Below are 12,674 nucleotides of genomic sequence, written 5' to 3'. Positions count from 1 at the left end.
TGGGTGCCGGGGCCTGGAATCTCCCGGGCTTATATAATGCCAAGGGCTTATATATGCCTTGGGCTTAAGATGGGTGCCGGGGCCTGGAACCTCCCGGGCTTATATAATGCCAATGACTTATATATGCCTTGGGCTTAAGATGGGTGCCGGGGCCTGGAACCTCCCGGGCTTAAATAATGCCAAGGGCTTATATATGTCTTGGGCTTAAGATGGGTGTCGGGGCCTGGAACCTCCCGGGCTTATATAATGTCAATGACTTATATATGCCTTGGGCTTAAGATGGGTGCCGGGGCTTGGAACCTCTCGGGCTTATATAATTCCAAGGGCTTATATATGCCTTGGACTTAAGATGGGTGCCGGGGCCTGGAACCTCCCGGACTTAGATAATAGAAAACCTTCTTTAATGAATAAACTCCTTCATTAATAAACATCGAATACAAAACACTACATAAAATATTTCTTCAAATGTAAAGCATTCCATGGTCGTTTGAGGGGGCGTCCCTGACTATCCTGTAGGTACCAAGTATTAGCACCGACCTTTCTGATAAGCTTGTATGGCCCCTCCCATCGGGCATCTAGCTTCCCCACTTTCCCTGCTGGATTAACTCTCTTCAATACCAACTCTCCTTCCTGTAATTCCCGAGGTTTGACTTTTCGATTATAGGCTCTCATCACCCGAGCTCTATAGGCCTCCATTCTGCGAGCTGCTTTCTCCCTTCGCTCTTCAATGAGATCCAATTCTTGTGCCCGGGCTCCTTCTTCCGTATCCTCATATGCCCTAATCCGAGCTGAAGGTTGTCCAATCTCTACTGGAAGAACAGCCTCCGAACCATATACCAGGCTAAAAGGTGATTCCTGTGTAGCAGTATGAGGAGTGGTTCGATAGGCCCACAACACACTTGGGGATCTCTTCAACCCAGTCTTTCCCCATTCCATGCAACCGAGCCTGTAAAGATCGAACAATAGTACGGTTGGTCACTTTTGTTTGACCATTACTTTGAGGATAGACGATCAAGGTGAAGGCCTGCTTAATGTTCATCTCGGCACACCAATCTGCCAATTTCTGCCCCTGAAACTGCCTACCATTATCCGAAACCAACTTCCTTGGGAGCCCAAACCGGCACACTATGTTCTTCCACAAAAACTTCATCACTTCGGCTTCTGTTATTTTTGCCAAAGGCTCTGCCTCCACCCACTTGGAAAAATAATCAACGGCTACCAGCAAGAATTTCTTCTGTGCCCGGGCTTGTGAAAAAGGTCCTACTATGTTCAGACCCCATTGGTCAAAGGGGCACGATGCCCATACGGGATTCAATCTACTTGCCGGGCTATGCTGTATATTGCCGAACCTCTGACATCCTTCACAAGACCGGGCAATTTTAGATGCATCAGCCTGCAAAGTGGGCCACCAGTATCCGGACAACAATACCCTTCGGACCAGACTCATAGACCCTCCATGGTTTCCACAACATCCCTCGTGCACTTCCCGTAAGACATATTATGTTTCCCCTTCCCCCAAGCATTTGAGCAAAGGGCCCTGATAGGAACGCCTATAAAGCCTTCCTCCTAAAATAGCAAATCTGGCTACCTGTCTTCGTATGACCCGGGCTTGTCCTTTGTCTTCCGGGAGATCCCCATGGGTAAGGTACTTGACCATCGGGGCCATCCATGTATCTTCTCGGAGGACCGGCTCCCGGGCTTCTATGGCAGCCATCATTTCCCTCTGTACCAGGGATTCTTTACCATCATTTTCCCCAGTGACCGCTCTTTTAGCCAAGGCGTCTGCTTCCATATTTTCTTCCCGGGGTATCTGCTCTATACTCCAAGTAGTGAAACTGGCCCCGAGTTCTTCAATTATCTTACAATATTTTACCAATTTCTCCTCTCGGGTACAGAATGTCTTCTTTACTTGCTGAACAACCAACTGTGAGTCAGAATATATTATAATATGACTTACCCCGACTTCCCGAGCCCGTTGCATCCCAGCTATCACAGCCTCATATTCACCTTCGTTGTTGGAGGCCTGGAAATCCATCTTTACGGCTATCTCGATTTTCTCCTGGGTAGGTGAGATCAGGATGACCCCTACACCACTGCCTCCAACACCACTGGCTCCATCTACAAAAACCCTCCATACTTCCTCTTGGCCAAAAATGGCCACCTCTGTCAAAAAATCGGATAAAGCCTGGGCTTTGATGGCTTTACGCGGCTGGTATTCAATGTCATATTCTCCCAACTCCACCGACCATTTTACGAGCCTCCCCGAGGCATCCGGATGAGTCATGATTCGCCCTAGGAGGCTATGTAACGTCCGAAAATTTTTAATACGTAAATTCGCATGCATAATTAGGAAAAATAATTATTTAAAATTTATATTTGGGTTAAATGACATTTATGTGTTATTATGTGAATTATATGCATGATTTAAATTTATTTTATCATTTAACCCGCAATTATTGTATTTTAGATTTTTGAGAATTTTATTGAGTTGATCGCGTAGACGGGACTGTGGACGGACGAGATACCAAAATTTTTAGCCAAAAATATTTTATGAGTTTTATGAGCCTTAAAATAATATTTTAAGATATTTTGTCAAGAAAATTTTAGTATTTAATTATATATTTTTTTAAGGGTTTATTTTTAGCCAAAATTAGTCTCTTTATTGAATTTTATTAATTTTTAAAATTATCCTATTTAATAATTTCGGGATTTTGAATTTTTATTTTCAGATTTAATTATTATGTTTAAGAGTTTTCAAGTTTATTTTATTAATTAAATAATAAATTATTATTTTATCAAAAATTTAAAACCTAAACCTACCCCACACCCCACCACTATCTCCTTCAGCCGACACCATCCATCCCCTTCACCCCATTCTCACGTTTCCAGCAGAATAATCAAGCCTCCATAGCCGATCCTTCAAAGATTTTTGAGAGTTCGTCATCCGTTCGCCGTCCCGAAGTCGTACACGCGGTCTTAGCCTTCAAATAAATCAAAAGACATGTTTAATTCCTTCCTTTAACACCATATAAGCTATTTATTTTTGTTCATGTCAGATTTTTCATTGAGATGTTGGTGTTATGTTCGAAAATGGTTAAGGTTTCATAGTAGAACATGAATGACTCATGGGTTTGCTTCATTTGCATGTTCATACTCACGTTTTTGCTATGGTGTGTGCATGGCTGCTGGTCAGGGGGCACATGGGGGGTTCCTTAGGGTCCCTAGGCTGGTGTGGTTTGGCCGGTTTGGGGCTGGAAAGGGGCTGGGGCAAGCTGGTTCAGTTTTGGTCCAAGGAGGGTGCAGTTTAGGGTTCAGTGGAAGGAGGCTTCGGGTTTGAGGTAGGGACCATGGCTCGGGCTGAGCCATGGTGGGTTAGGACCGCCCAGATGTGGGCTACGTCTGGGTGGCAGCGCTCCGGCCAGGGGCGGCCGGAGCTGGCCGGCAGCAGGCCAAGAAGGCCTGCTGCTCGCGGCCGGGAGAGGAAGAGGGAGGGGGATCGGGTTTTGGGCTGTGGGTTGGGTTGGGTCGGGTCCTGGGGGTCCGGGTCGGGTCCTGGGGGTGTAGTGGGTCGGGTCAGTAGGGACTGGGTCTGGGTTAGATGGGCCGGGCTCGGGTATTTTAATTTTTAAGTATTTAATAGTTTAAGTGTATTTGGGCTTTAATAATTAGTTAGAAAAATTATTTGGGCCTCCAAATAATTTTATTTGGGCTTAAATAATTTATTTAAGTTAGCCCAATAATTTTTATGGGCTTGGGAGCCCATGAGAATTTTTGGGCCAGTCAGTGGATTTTTGGGGCCAGTCTAGAGTTTTATTGGATTTAATTAAGTTAAAGGGCTTAAATAATTTATTTAGGCCCAGTTAAGTTAATTAAGTTATTTGGGCTAAGATATAATTATTGGGCTTTTATTTAAGTTTAATGGGTTTAAAGTGAGTGATCAGCAGTCAGGACCAACCCATGAAAAATAACTAAGTCCGAAATATATATTTAATTATTTTATGCATGCAGTTTATATTTTAAGTATAAGTATATTTATTATGAAAATAAATTAAATATATATTACGGACATATTTTTAGTGCATCATTCATGAAAAATTTACATGTTATGATTATGATCAAGTGTTGAGCAAAATATTTTTATGATGGGAATTGAAGTAGTGTGACAGCACAGAGGTGGTTATCCACTATTTATGTTAAGAGGTAGTTTACTACCAGCACAAAGGTGATTTATCACCGCCACGTACGTTGGTTCAGGAGACTGATCAGTCGGCACAGATTTAGTCACACTTACGGATAGGACCATATTATGTTTCAAAATGTCGTGCTCAACTATATTATGTATGCTTATGTTCAAGAATAAGATCAGTGATGTTTATGGCAAGATGATGAAATATTTTATTCATGCATGCATGTACACATATATGTATTAGTATGATTATGTGTTGCATTATTTTTAACCTTGCTATAAAGGGTTAGACATGTTGAGCCCCTAGGCTCACTACGCTTATATGGTGTAGGTGAGTCAGATGACTATTATGTTGCTCCTACCGGTGGCGATGACGTATGAGCGAGCTGGCAGTGGACCCCGTGACCGTTGCCTTAGAGCTTTATTATGTTTGAAATATTTTATCAAGGATTTTAAACATGTTTCACTTTATTTATGTTTATTTTCGCATGCTTGGGTTTGAATTTTGAGTTACGGATTTTTATTAATATTGCATGTTTCAAGATTTTTATTTATTTAAGTTATTATTAAAAGGATTTAATTTTTAGTATTATTTCTAAATTTTATACATATATGTATGGACATATATGTATAGTATTATTTTTAGTAAAATAAAAACTAAAAAATTCCGCATTTATTAGTAGTAGATGTTTCAGGCTATTAGTAAAAATAGTTACCGGGTGAGACAAGAAATAAGGTCTCAATTTCCGGGCTGTTATTACCAGAGCCAGGGCCATCTTCTCAATCTCCGTATATCTAACTTCCGCCCCCTTCAAAGCATGACTGACGTAGTACACATGCCTCTGATCTCCCTTTTCCTCTTTTATTAAAACAGTGCTGACCGCCTTCTCAGTAGTAGACAGATATATCCACAATCTTTCCCCTGGCTCTGGCTTAACCAAGATAGGCAAGCTAGCCAGATGCTCCTTCAACTCCTGAAAGGCCTGCTCGCACTGCTCAGTCCAGCCAAACCTCTGGGCTTTACGCAACACTTGGAAAAAATGATAGCTGCGGTGAGCTGACCGAGCTATAAACCGAGCCAGGGCTGTAATCCGACCGGTCAATCGCTGTACCTCCTTGATAGATGTTGGCGAAGACATTTCCCGCAACAGCTTCACTTTTTCTGGGTTGACTTCTATCCCACGTTCAGTTACCATGAACCCCAGAAACTTGCCACTTTTCACCCCAAACATACACTTGGCCGGATTCAACTTGATCCCATACCGCCGAACTGTGGCAAAAGTTTCCTCCAGGTCGGGTATAAAACAATCCCGGGTCCTGGACTTCACCAATATATCATCCACATATACCTCCACGTTTCGACCCACCTGTTCCCGGAACACTCTGTCCATCATCCGTTGATACGTAGCCCCTGCATTTTTTAGACCAAATGGCATAACCACGTAACAGAAAGTACCTCCCGAGGTGATAAAACTGACTTTGTCTTGATCTTTCAGGGCTACAGGAATTTGATGGTAGCCCTGGTATTCATCCATGAAGCTCAGCAATTCACACCCGGATGTGGAATCCACCAATTGGTCAATCCGGGGTAAAGGATAACAATCCTTGGGGCAGGCTTTATTTAAATCCAGGAAATCCACACACATCCGCCACTTCCCGGTAGCTTTTGGTACCAGCACTACGTTGGACAACCAAGTAGGAAATTGTACTTCTTTGATGTGTCCGGCCTGCAGTAGCTCTTGAACCTGCTCCGCTATCACTTTATCCTTCTCAGCCCCGAAATGCCTCTTCTTTTGTAATACAGGCCGGGATCCAGAGATGATGTTGAGTTTGTGCTCTGCAACATGAGATGAAACTCCCATCAAATCGCCCTGAGCCCAGGCGAACACATCCTTATTCTGAATGAGGCAACCTTTCAATGTTTCAGCCAACCTTGCTTCTAAGTCCCGGGCTATTTTAACAAACTTCCCTGTTTGCCCGAGCTCCAGCTCCACCTCTTCGTACTCACCTTTAGACTCCTCCACAGAACAGACTTCTTTTCCTCCCTGGGCTCCTTCCTTCCCACTCTGTCTTGCCCTCTTGTAATCTACCTTCACTGTCTCGGCATAGCATTTTTGGGAAGAAGGTTGATCTCCTTGGACTTCTCCGACCTTATCTCCCACTGGGAATTTGATCTTTTGATGGTAAGCTGAGGCCACGGCTTTGAAAGAATTCATAGCCGGCCTCCCCAAGATGACATTATAAGAAGAGGGTGCTTCTACTAATGTGAATCTTGTCATGACCGTCCTCTTCTCATCTCCTGACCCTAAGTTTATGGGCAGCAACATTTCTCCTTGGGGTTGAACGGTGTGCCCTGCAAAATCATATAAGGCAGTTTTTACCGGGCTCAACTCATACCCATGCAGATCCATCTGCTTGAATGCTTCTTGAAAAAGGACGTTTACTGAGCTTCCCGAGTCGACAAACACCCTTCGAACATCATAATTGGCGATCCGAGCTTGTATAAGCAAGGCGTCATTATGTGGTAAGTTTACTCCTTCCAGGTCTTGGGGTCCGAATGTGATGATTGGCCCTGAACCCTGTCGCCCTTCCTCCACCCCTAAAATTTCCCTCCGACTCCAGGCCTTCCTAGCCCGGTTCGAATCTCCGTCAGTAGATCCTCCCGATATCATGTTAATGATACCTTTGGCTGGCCCATCTCCTGATGTCTTGTCCTTTTTTGCATGATCCATTTCTTGTTTCCCTTTTTCCCGAGAGCTGGTGACATCCCGGGGAGGAACTAGTGTCTGTGACCCCTGAAGCCAAGGCACGCTTCGGGGCTTTTTCGGAACCAGCTTACCATCTCTAACATAAGGTAGCTGATGTCTCTGCTGCAGAGTTCGGCATTTACTGGTGTCATGAGTGCACTCCTGATGAAGCGCACAGTACTTCCAAAACTTCTCCCTAGAAACAGGGGTCTGGGTCGCAACTCCTTCTTCGCACACGTGAACAGCCCTATCTCGGGTCCCTCGGTGCGGAGCATACCGGGATAACCGCCCCATGGGATCATGGCTTTCTCTACTTCTTCCTTGTTCCTGGCCTCCCTCCCGCCGGGTTACCTCCTTCTTCTGCCTCTGAGCTTCCTCCATGTTAATGTATTTTTCAGCCCGAGCCAGCAAATCTTCGAAAGTCCGGGGTGCTTTCTTCACTAGTGATTTGAAAAATTCCCCTTCCCGAAGACCTTGAGTGAAGGCCGTGATTGAAACGACCCAAACATACTAAAATAATATATGCTGAAATTTTTTTTAAAAAAAATAATACTAAGTAAAATAGATGTACATACATGCCCATACATATATGCACAAAATAAACAGATTTAAAAATAACATAAATAAAATGCAACATTCTTACTTAAGTAACTGAGTCAAACTTAAATAGAATACTGCCAAACAATCCACTTAAAAGTTTGCATGCAATAAAAATTATTTAATAAAAATAGTACTAAAATTCACCACTGACAAACATAAAAGAAACATAGTTTTTTTAAAATTCTTAAAAATATCCATAAAGACTCAGCCGGCGGTCACGGGGGATCACTGCATGTCCGCTCATACGTCCTCACCACCGGTAGGAACTACATCTTCCTCTACGTACTCACCTGCACCATATAAGTGTAGTGAGCCTAGAGGCCCAACATGCTAACATAACAAGGGTTTAAAATAATTTAAATCACTGGAATACTAATACATAACATATACATGAATGAGCATGCTTTAAAATCATGAATCATGACTGAAAATCTTGCTTAAACTTGATCTTATATATAATCATATATTACATACGTAAACATTGTTGAGCATAACATTTTCTAACATCGCATGGTCATATCCGTAGTTTAACCTTAAACTTAAAAGTTCGACTGATCAGTCTCTTAGAACCAACGTACGCGACGGTGACGAATCACCTCTTACTGGTAGTAAACTATCCTTAAATTGACAGTAAACTGCCCTTAACATGTGGGGACTGGTCCCCCTTAAATTGTCACACTACTTCAACTTCCAACATAAAATTATTTTCTAGCTCAACCTTAAACATTAAATCATGCCATAAAATTATTTCATGAATGCATGCACTGAAAATATGTCCGTAATATATATTTAATTAATTTTTCATAATATAATATACTTATACTTAAAATAGACTTTATGCATAAAAATAATTAAATATATATCCCGAACTTATTTATTTTTCATGGATTGGTCCAGACTGCTGGTCAGTCATCTAGGCCCAATAATCTTAATTAAAAGCCCAATCATTTTATTCAACTTAAATGGGCCTAAAGAAAATATTTAAGCCCATTAACTTAAACAAGCCCAATAAAACTCTAGACAGACCCAAAAATCTCCTGACTGGCCCAAAAATTCATATGGGCCCACGAGCCCATAAAAATTATTGGGTTAGCTTAAAAATAATTTAAAAATCCCAAATAAAATTATTTGGAGGCCCAAATAATTTTCTAACTAATTTTAAAAGCCCAAAATACACTTGAACCATTAAATATTTAAAAATTAAAATACCCGAGCCCGGCCCACCTAACCCGGACTCGGACCACCTGACCCAACCCTAGACCTACCAGACCCGACCCTGACCCCAAGACCCGACCCATTCCCTAGCCCCAGCCCAAAACCCGAACCCTCCTTTCCCCTTCCCTTCCCTTCGCTGCGCGAGCAGCAGCCCTTCAAGGGCTGCTGCCGCACGGCTTCGGCCACGACCGGCCGGAGCGCCATTGGCAGGACCTTCCCAGGGTCCTGCCGGTCCTAACCCATGCAGCCCTCTGACCCATAACAGCCCTACATGGTCTAGCCGAGCTCTCTTCCAATAAACCCTAACCTGCGAACCCATGGACCCAAATCTGATGCAACTCGACTCCAGACCTGTTCCAGCCTTAACCCTGGCCATGGCTCGACCCGTATGACCCCAACACACCCCTTGACTCATGAACCAGCAGACCGATCCCATCCCATAACAGAAAAACGTGGGGTTTTGCATGAAACAAAGCAAAAATCATGAGTTTACCATGTTCTAGCCAAGAACTTAACATAAAACGTGAATTGCCTCAAAAAAAATCTGACATCAGTGCATTAAATAGCTTATATGGTGTTGAGAAAGAATTAAACATGCCTTGCACCGTAGAATTAATATGGCAAAGTGCGTAGAACGTTTTCGGGACGACGAACGATCAAAAAAACTCAAGGAAAACTGATGCACGGCTATGGAGATGGCTTGCTGCTGTTGGAACGATGGAATGGGGGAGAGAAAGATGATGGAGGCGGCTAGAAGCTTGAACGTAGGGTTGGGGTTTATTTTTGGGTGATTTTTGATTAATTAGAATATAGGGTAATTAAGATATTAATAAGGGTTTTAAATATACAATATATATAACTTAAAAAATCTAAATAACAAGTAAAATCTGATACCAAAATTAAAATCCCGAAATAATTATTTTAGGGAATTTTAAAGGTAATTAAAAGTCAATATTTTGGCTAAATTTGGATAAAAATGGACTCCTAAAATTATATAAAATTAAGTACTGATAATTTTGAGGAAATAAAACTCAAAATAATATTTTTGGGCTCCTAAAAGACTCCTAAAATAATTTGGGTGGAAAGTTGTCATGTCGTCCGTCCACGGTCCCGTCTACGCGATAAAATAACTAAATTTCCATAAATCATGAAAAATCAATAATTATGGGTTAAATGCTTAAAAATAACTTAAAACATGCACAAATAATTTCACATAATTATTTAACCCATAATCTAAAATTCTAAATAAATAAAATCTTTAATTATGCATGCGAATTTACGTACTAAAAATACTGGGTGTTACAATTCTCTCCCCCCCCCCCCCCCCCTTAATTTGAATTTCGTCCTCGAAATTAAAGTACTTACCCGAACAACTCCGGGTAGCGAGTCCTCATGTCTGCCTCGGTCTCCCAAGTAGCTTCCTCCTCCGAGTGATTCAGCCACTGGACTCTGACCATCGGTATGACACGCGTCCTAAGTCTCCGCTCCTCCCTAGCCAAGATCTGTACTGGCCTCTCCTCATAAACTAGATCAGGTGGCAACTGCAAGGGCTCGTAATTCAACACATGCGACGGGTTAGAGACGTATCTCCGAAGCATGGATACATGGAAGACGTTGTGCACTGCTGCAAGCCCTGGCGGTAGTTCTAATCGGTATGTCAAAGTGCCAATTCTCTCCACGATCTCAAATGGCCCAATATATCTCGGATTCAACTTGCTTCTGCGTCCAAATCTCATCACCCCTTTCATAGGTGACACTCTCAGAAACACGTGATCACCTACTGCGAACTCCAAATCTCGTCATCGAGTATCTGCATAACTCTTCTGACGACTCTGAGCAGTCCTCATTCGATCCCGAATCTGAGTCACAATGTCAGCTGTCCGCTGTACGATTTCAGGACCAAGTAAGATCCTCTCGCCGACCTCATCCCAATGCACAGGAGATCTGCATCTCCTCCCATACAATGCTGCATAAGGAGCCATACCTATAGACGACTGAAAACTGTTGTTATAGGTAAACTCCACTAATGGCAGTCTAGTCTCCCAAGAGCCCTGAAAATCGATGACACAGGCTCTCAGTAAGTTCTCAAGAATCTGTATCACCCTCTCAGACTGACCATCTGTCTGGGGATGAAAAGCTGTGCTGAACAGTAATCTGATCCCCAATGCTGTATGCAGACTCTTCCAAAACGCGGATGTGAATCTCGGATCTCTATCGGATAAGATAGACACTGGTATGCCATGCAGTCTAACAATCTCCTTGATGTAAAGCTCTGCATACTGTGTCAAGGAGTAGGTAGTCCTCACTGGCAAGAAATGAGCTGACTTGGTGAGTCTATCCACGATCACCCAAATAGCCGTGCAACCTCTGGCACTCCTCGGTAAACCAACTACAAAGTTCATTGTAATGTTCTCCCATTTCCATTCCGGAGTAGGAAGAGGTCTAAGAAGTCCTGCTGGATGCTGATGCTCTGCCTTGACCTGCTGACAAGTCAAGCACTCTGACACAACTCTCTCGATGTCTCTCTTCATCCCGAGCCACCAATACAATAGCTGTAAATCTCGGTACATCTTCATACTTCCGGGGTGAATGGAGTACGGAGATGTGTGAGCCTCTGCTAAAATCTCAGCTCTCAACTGATCGACGTTCGGTACCCACATCCTACCACGGTACGGAACAATGTCATCCACAACTGTATACAGAAGACCACCCTTGGCCTCATCTCTTTGCCTCCAACGCTGCAACTCCTCATCTGTAGACTGTCCCTCTCTGATCCGATCCCGTAGAATCGGTTGCACCGTCAACACTGACAAGCTCGGTGCATGACCACTCGAGTAAAACTCCAAATCAAACCTCTGAATCTCACTCTGCAGTGGTAACTGCACTGTCAAACACGATACCACTGATGACTTCCGACTCAAAGCATCGGCCACTACATTAGCTTTACCTGGATGGTAGCTAATGTCACAGTCGTAATCCTTAACCAACTCCAACCATCTCCGTTGCCTCATGTTCAACTCTTTCTGAGTAAAGAAGTACTTGAGGCTCTTGTGATCAGTGAAAATATTGCACTTCTCGTCATACAGATAGTGCATCCAGATTTTCAAAGCGAAGACCACTGCTGCTAACTCCAAATCATGTGTCGGGTAGTTCTGCTCGTGAATCTTCAACTGCCTCGACGCATAAGCAATAACCTTACCACACTGCATAAGTACTGCGCCTAAACCTAGATTAGACACGTCGGTGTACACCACTAACTCCTCGTGTGGTACTGCCATCGCCAAACCGGTGCGGTAGTGAGTGCTTCCTTCAGCTGATCATAGCTCCTCTGACAGTCTGAACTCCAAATAAACTTCGCATTCTTCTTGGTTAAGGAAGTCAAGGGTACTGCAATAGAGGAAAAACCCTTGATGAACTTCCTATAGTATCCTGCCAAACCCAATAAACTGCGAATCTCCGAAGCATTCTTCGGAATACCCCATTTCTGCACTGCCTCAACCTTTGACTGATCCACTGCAATCTCATCTCTAGAAATAATGTGGCCAAGAAATGTCACCTGCTCAAGCCAAAACTCGCACTTGCTGAACTTGGCATACAACCGATGCTCCCTCAAAGTCTGCAAGGCTGTCTGTAGATGCTGCCTATGCTCCTCAATGCTCCTAGAGTAGATCAAGATATCATCAATGAAGACTATGATGAACTGATCAAGATACGGCTGAAATACCCGGTTCATGAGATCCATGAAAACCGTTGGAGCATTGGTCAGCCCAAATGACATTACTAAGAACTCGTAATGCCCATAACGTGTCCGGAAAGCAGTCTTGGACACATCTGCATCCCTAACTCGCAGCTGATGATAACCAGATCGCAGGTCGATCTTGGAGAACACCGAAGCTCCTTGCAACTGATCAAACAAGTCCTCTATC

General features: G+C 43.2%; 1 protein-coding gene across 1 annotated transcript; it reads right to left on the bottom strand.

The window, feature by feature from the left end:
• Nucleotides 1-444: 444 nt before the first annotated feature.
• Nucleotides 445-2,284, bottom strand: LOC140868294 (uncharacterized). Its single transcript, XM_073272911.1, has 3 exons — nt 1,589-2,284; nt 1,050-1,393; nt 445-946 (listed from the first exon to the last, which is right to left on the bottom strand). Exons 1-3 carry the CDS (start codon nt 2,282-2,284, stop codon nt 445-447), a joined length of 1,542 nt encoding a protein of 513 aa, XP_073129012.1.
• Nucleotides 2,285-12,674: the final 10,390 nt, after the last annotated feature.

This window comes from Henckelia pumila, chromosome 1 (assembly GCF_033568475.1).
Source record: "Henckelia pumila isolate YLH828 chromosome 1, ASM3356847v2, whole genome shotgun sequence".
Classification (NCBI taxonomy): Eukaryota; Viridiplantae; Streptophyta; class Magnoliopsida; order Lamiales; family Gesneriaceae; genus Henckelia; species Henckelia pumila.
This window is presented reverse-complemented; position numbering and strand designations above follow the sequence as displayed.

Excerpts from the sequence above, each read along its gene's own strand:
- LOC140868294 (XM_073272911.1), bottom strand. The coding sequence starts at position 2,284 with ATGACTCATCCGGATGCCTCGGGGAGGCTCGTAAAATGGTCGGTGGAG. Across the intron at positions 1,394-1,588 it reads CCCGGGTCATACGAAGACAG|GCTGATGCATCTAAAATTGC; the intron begins GTAGCCAGATTT and ends CCCACTTTGCAG. Across the intron at positions 947-1,049 it reads GGGCAGAAATTGGCAGATTG|GCTCGGTTGCATGGAATGGG; the intron begins GTGTGCCGAGAT and ends CGATCTTTACAG.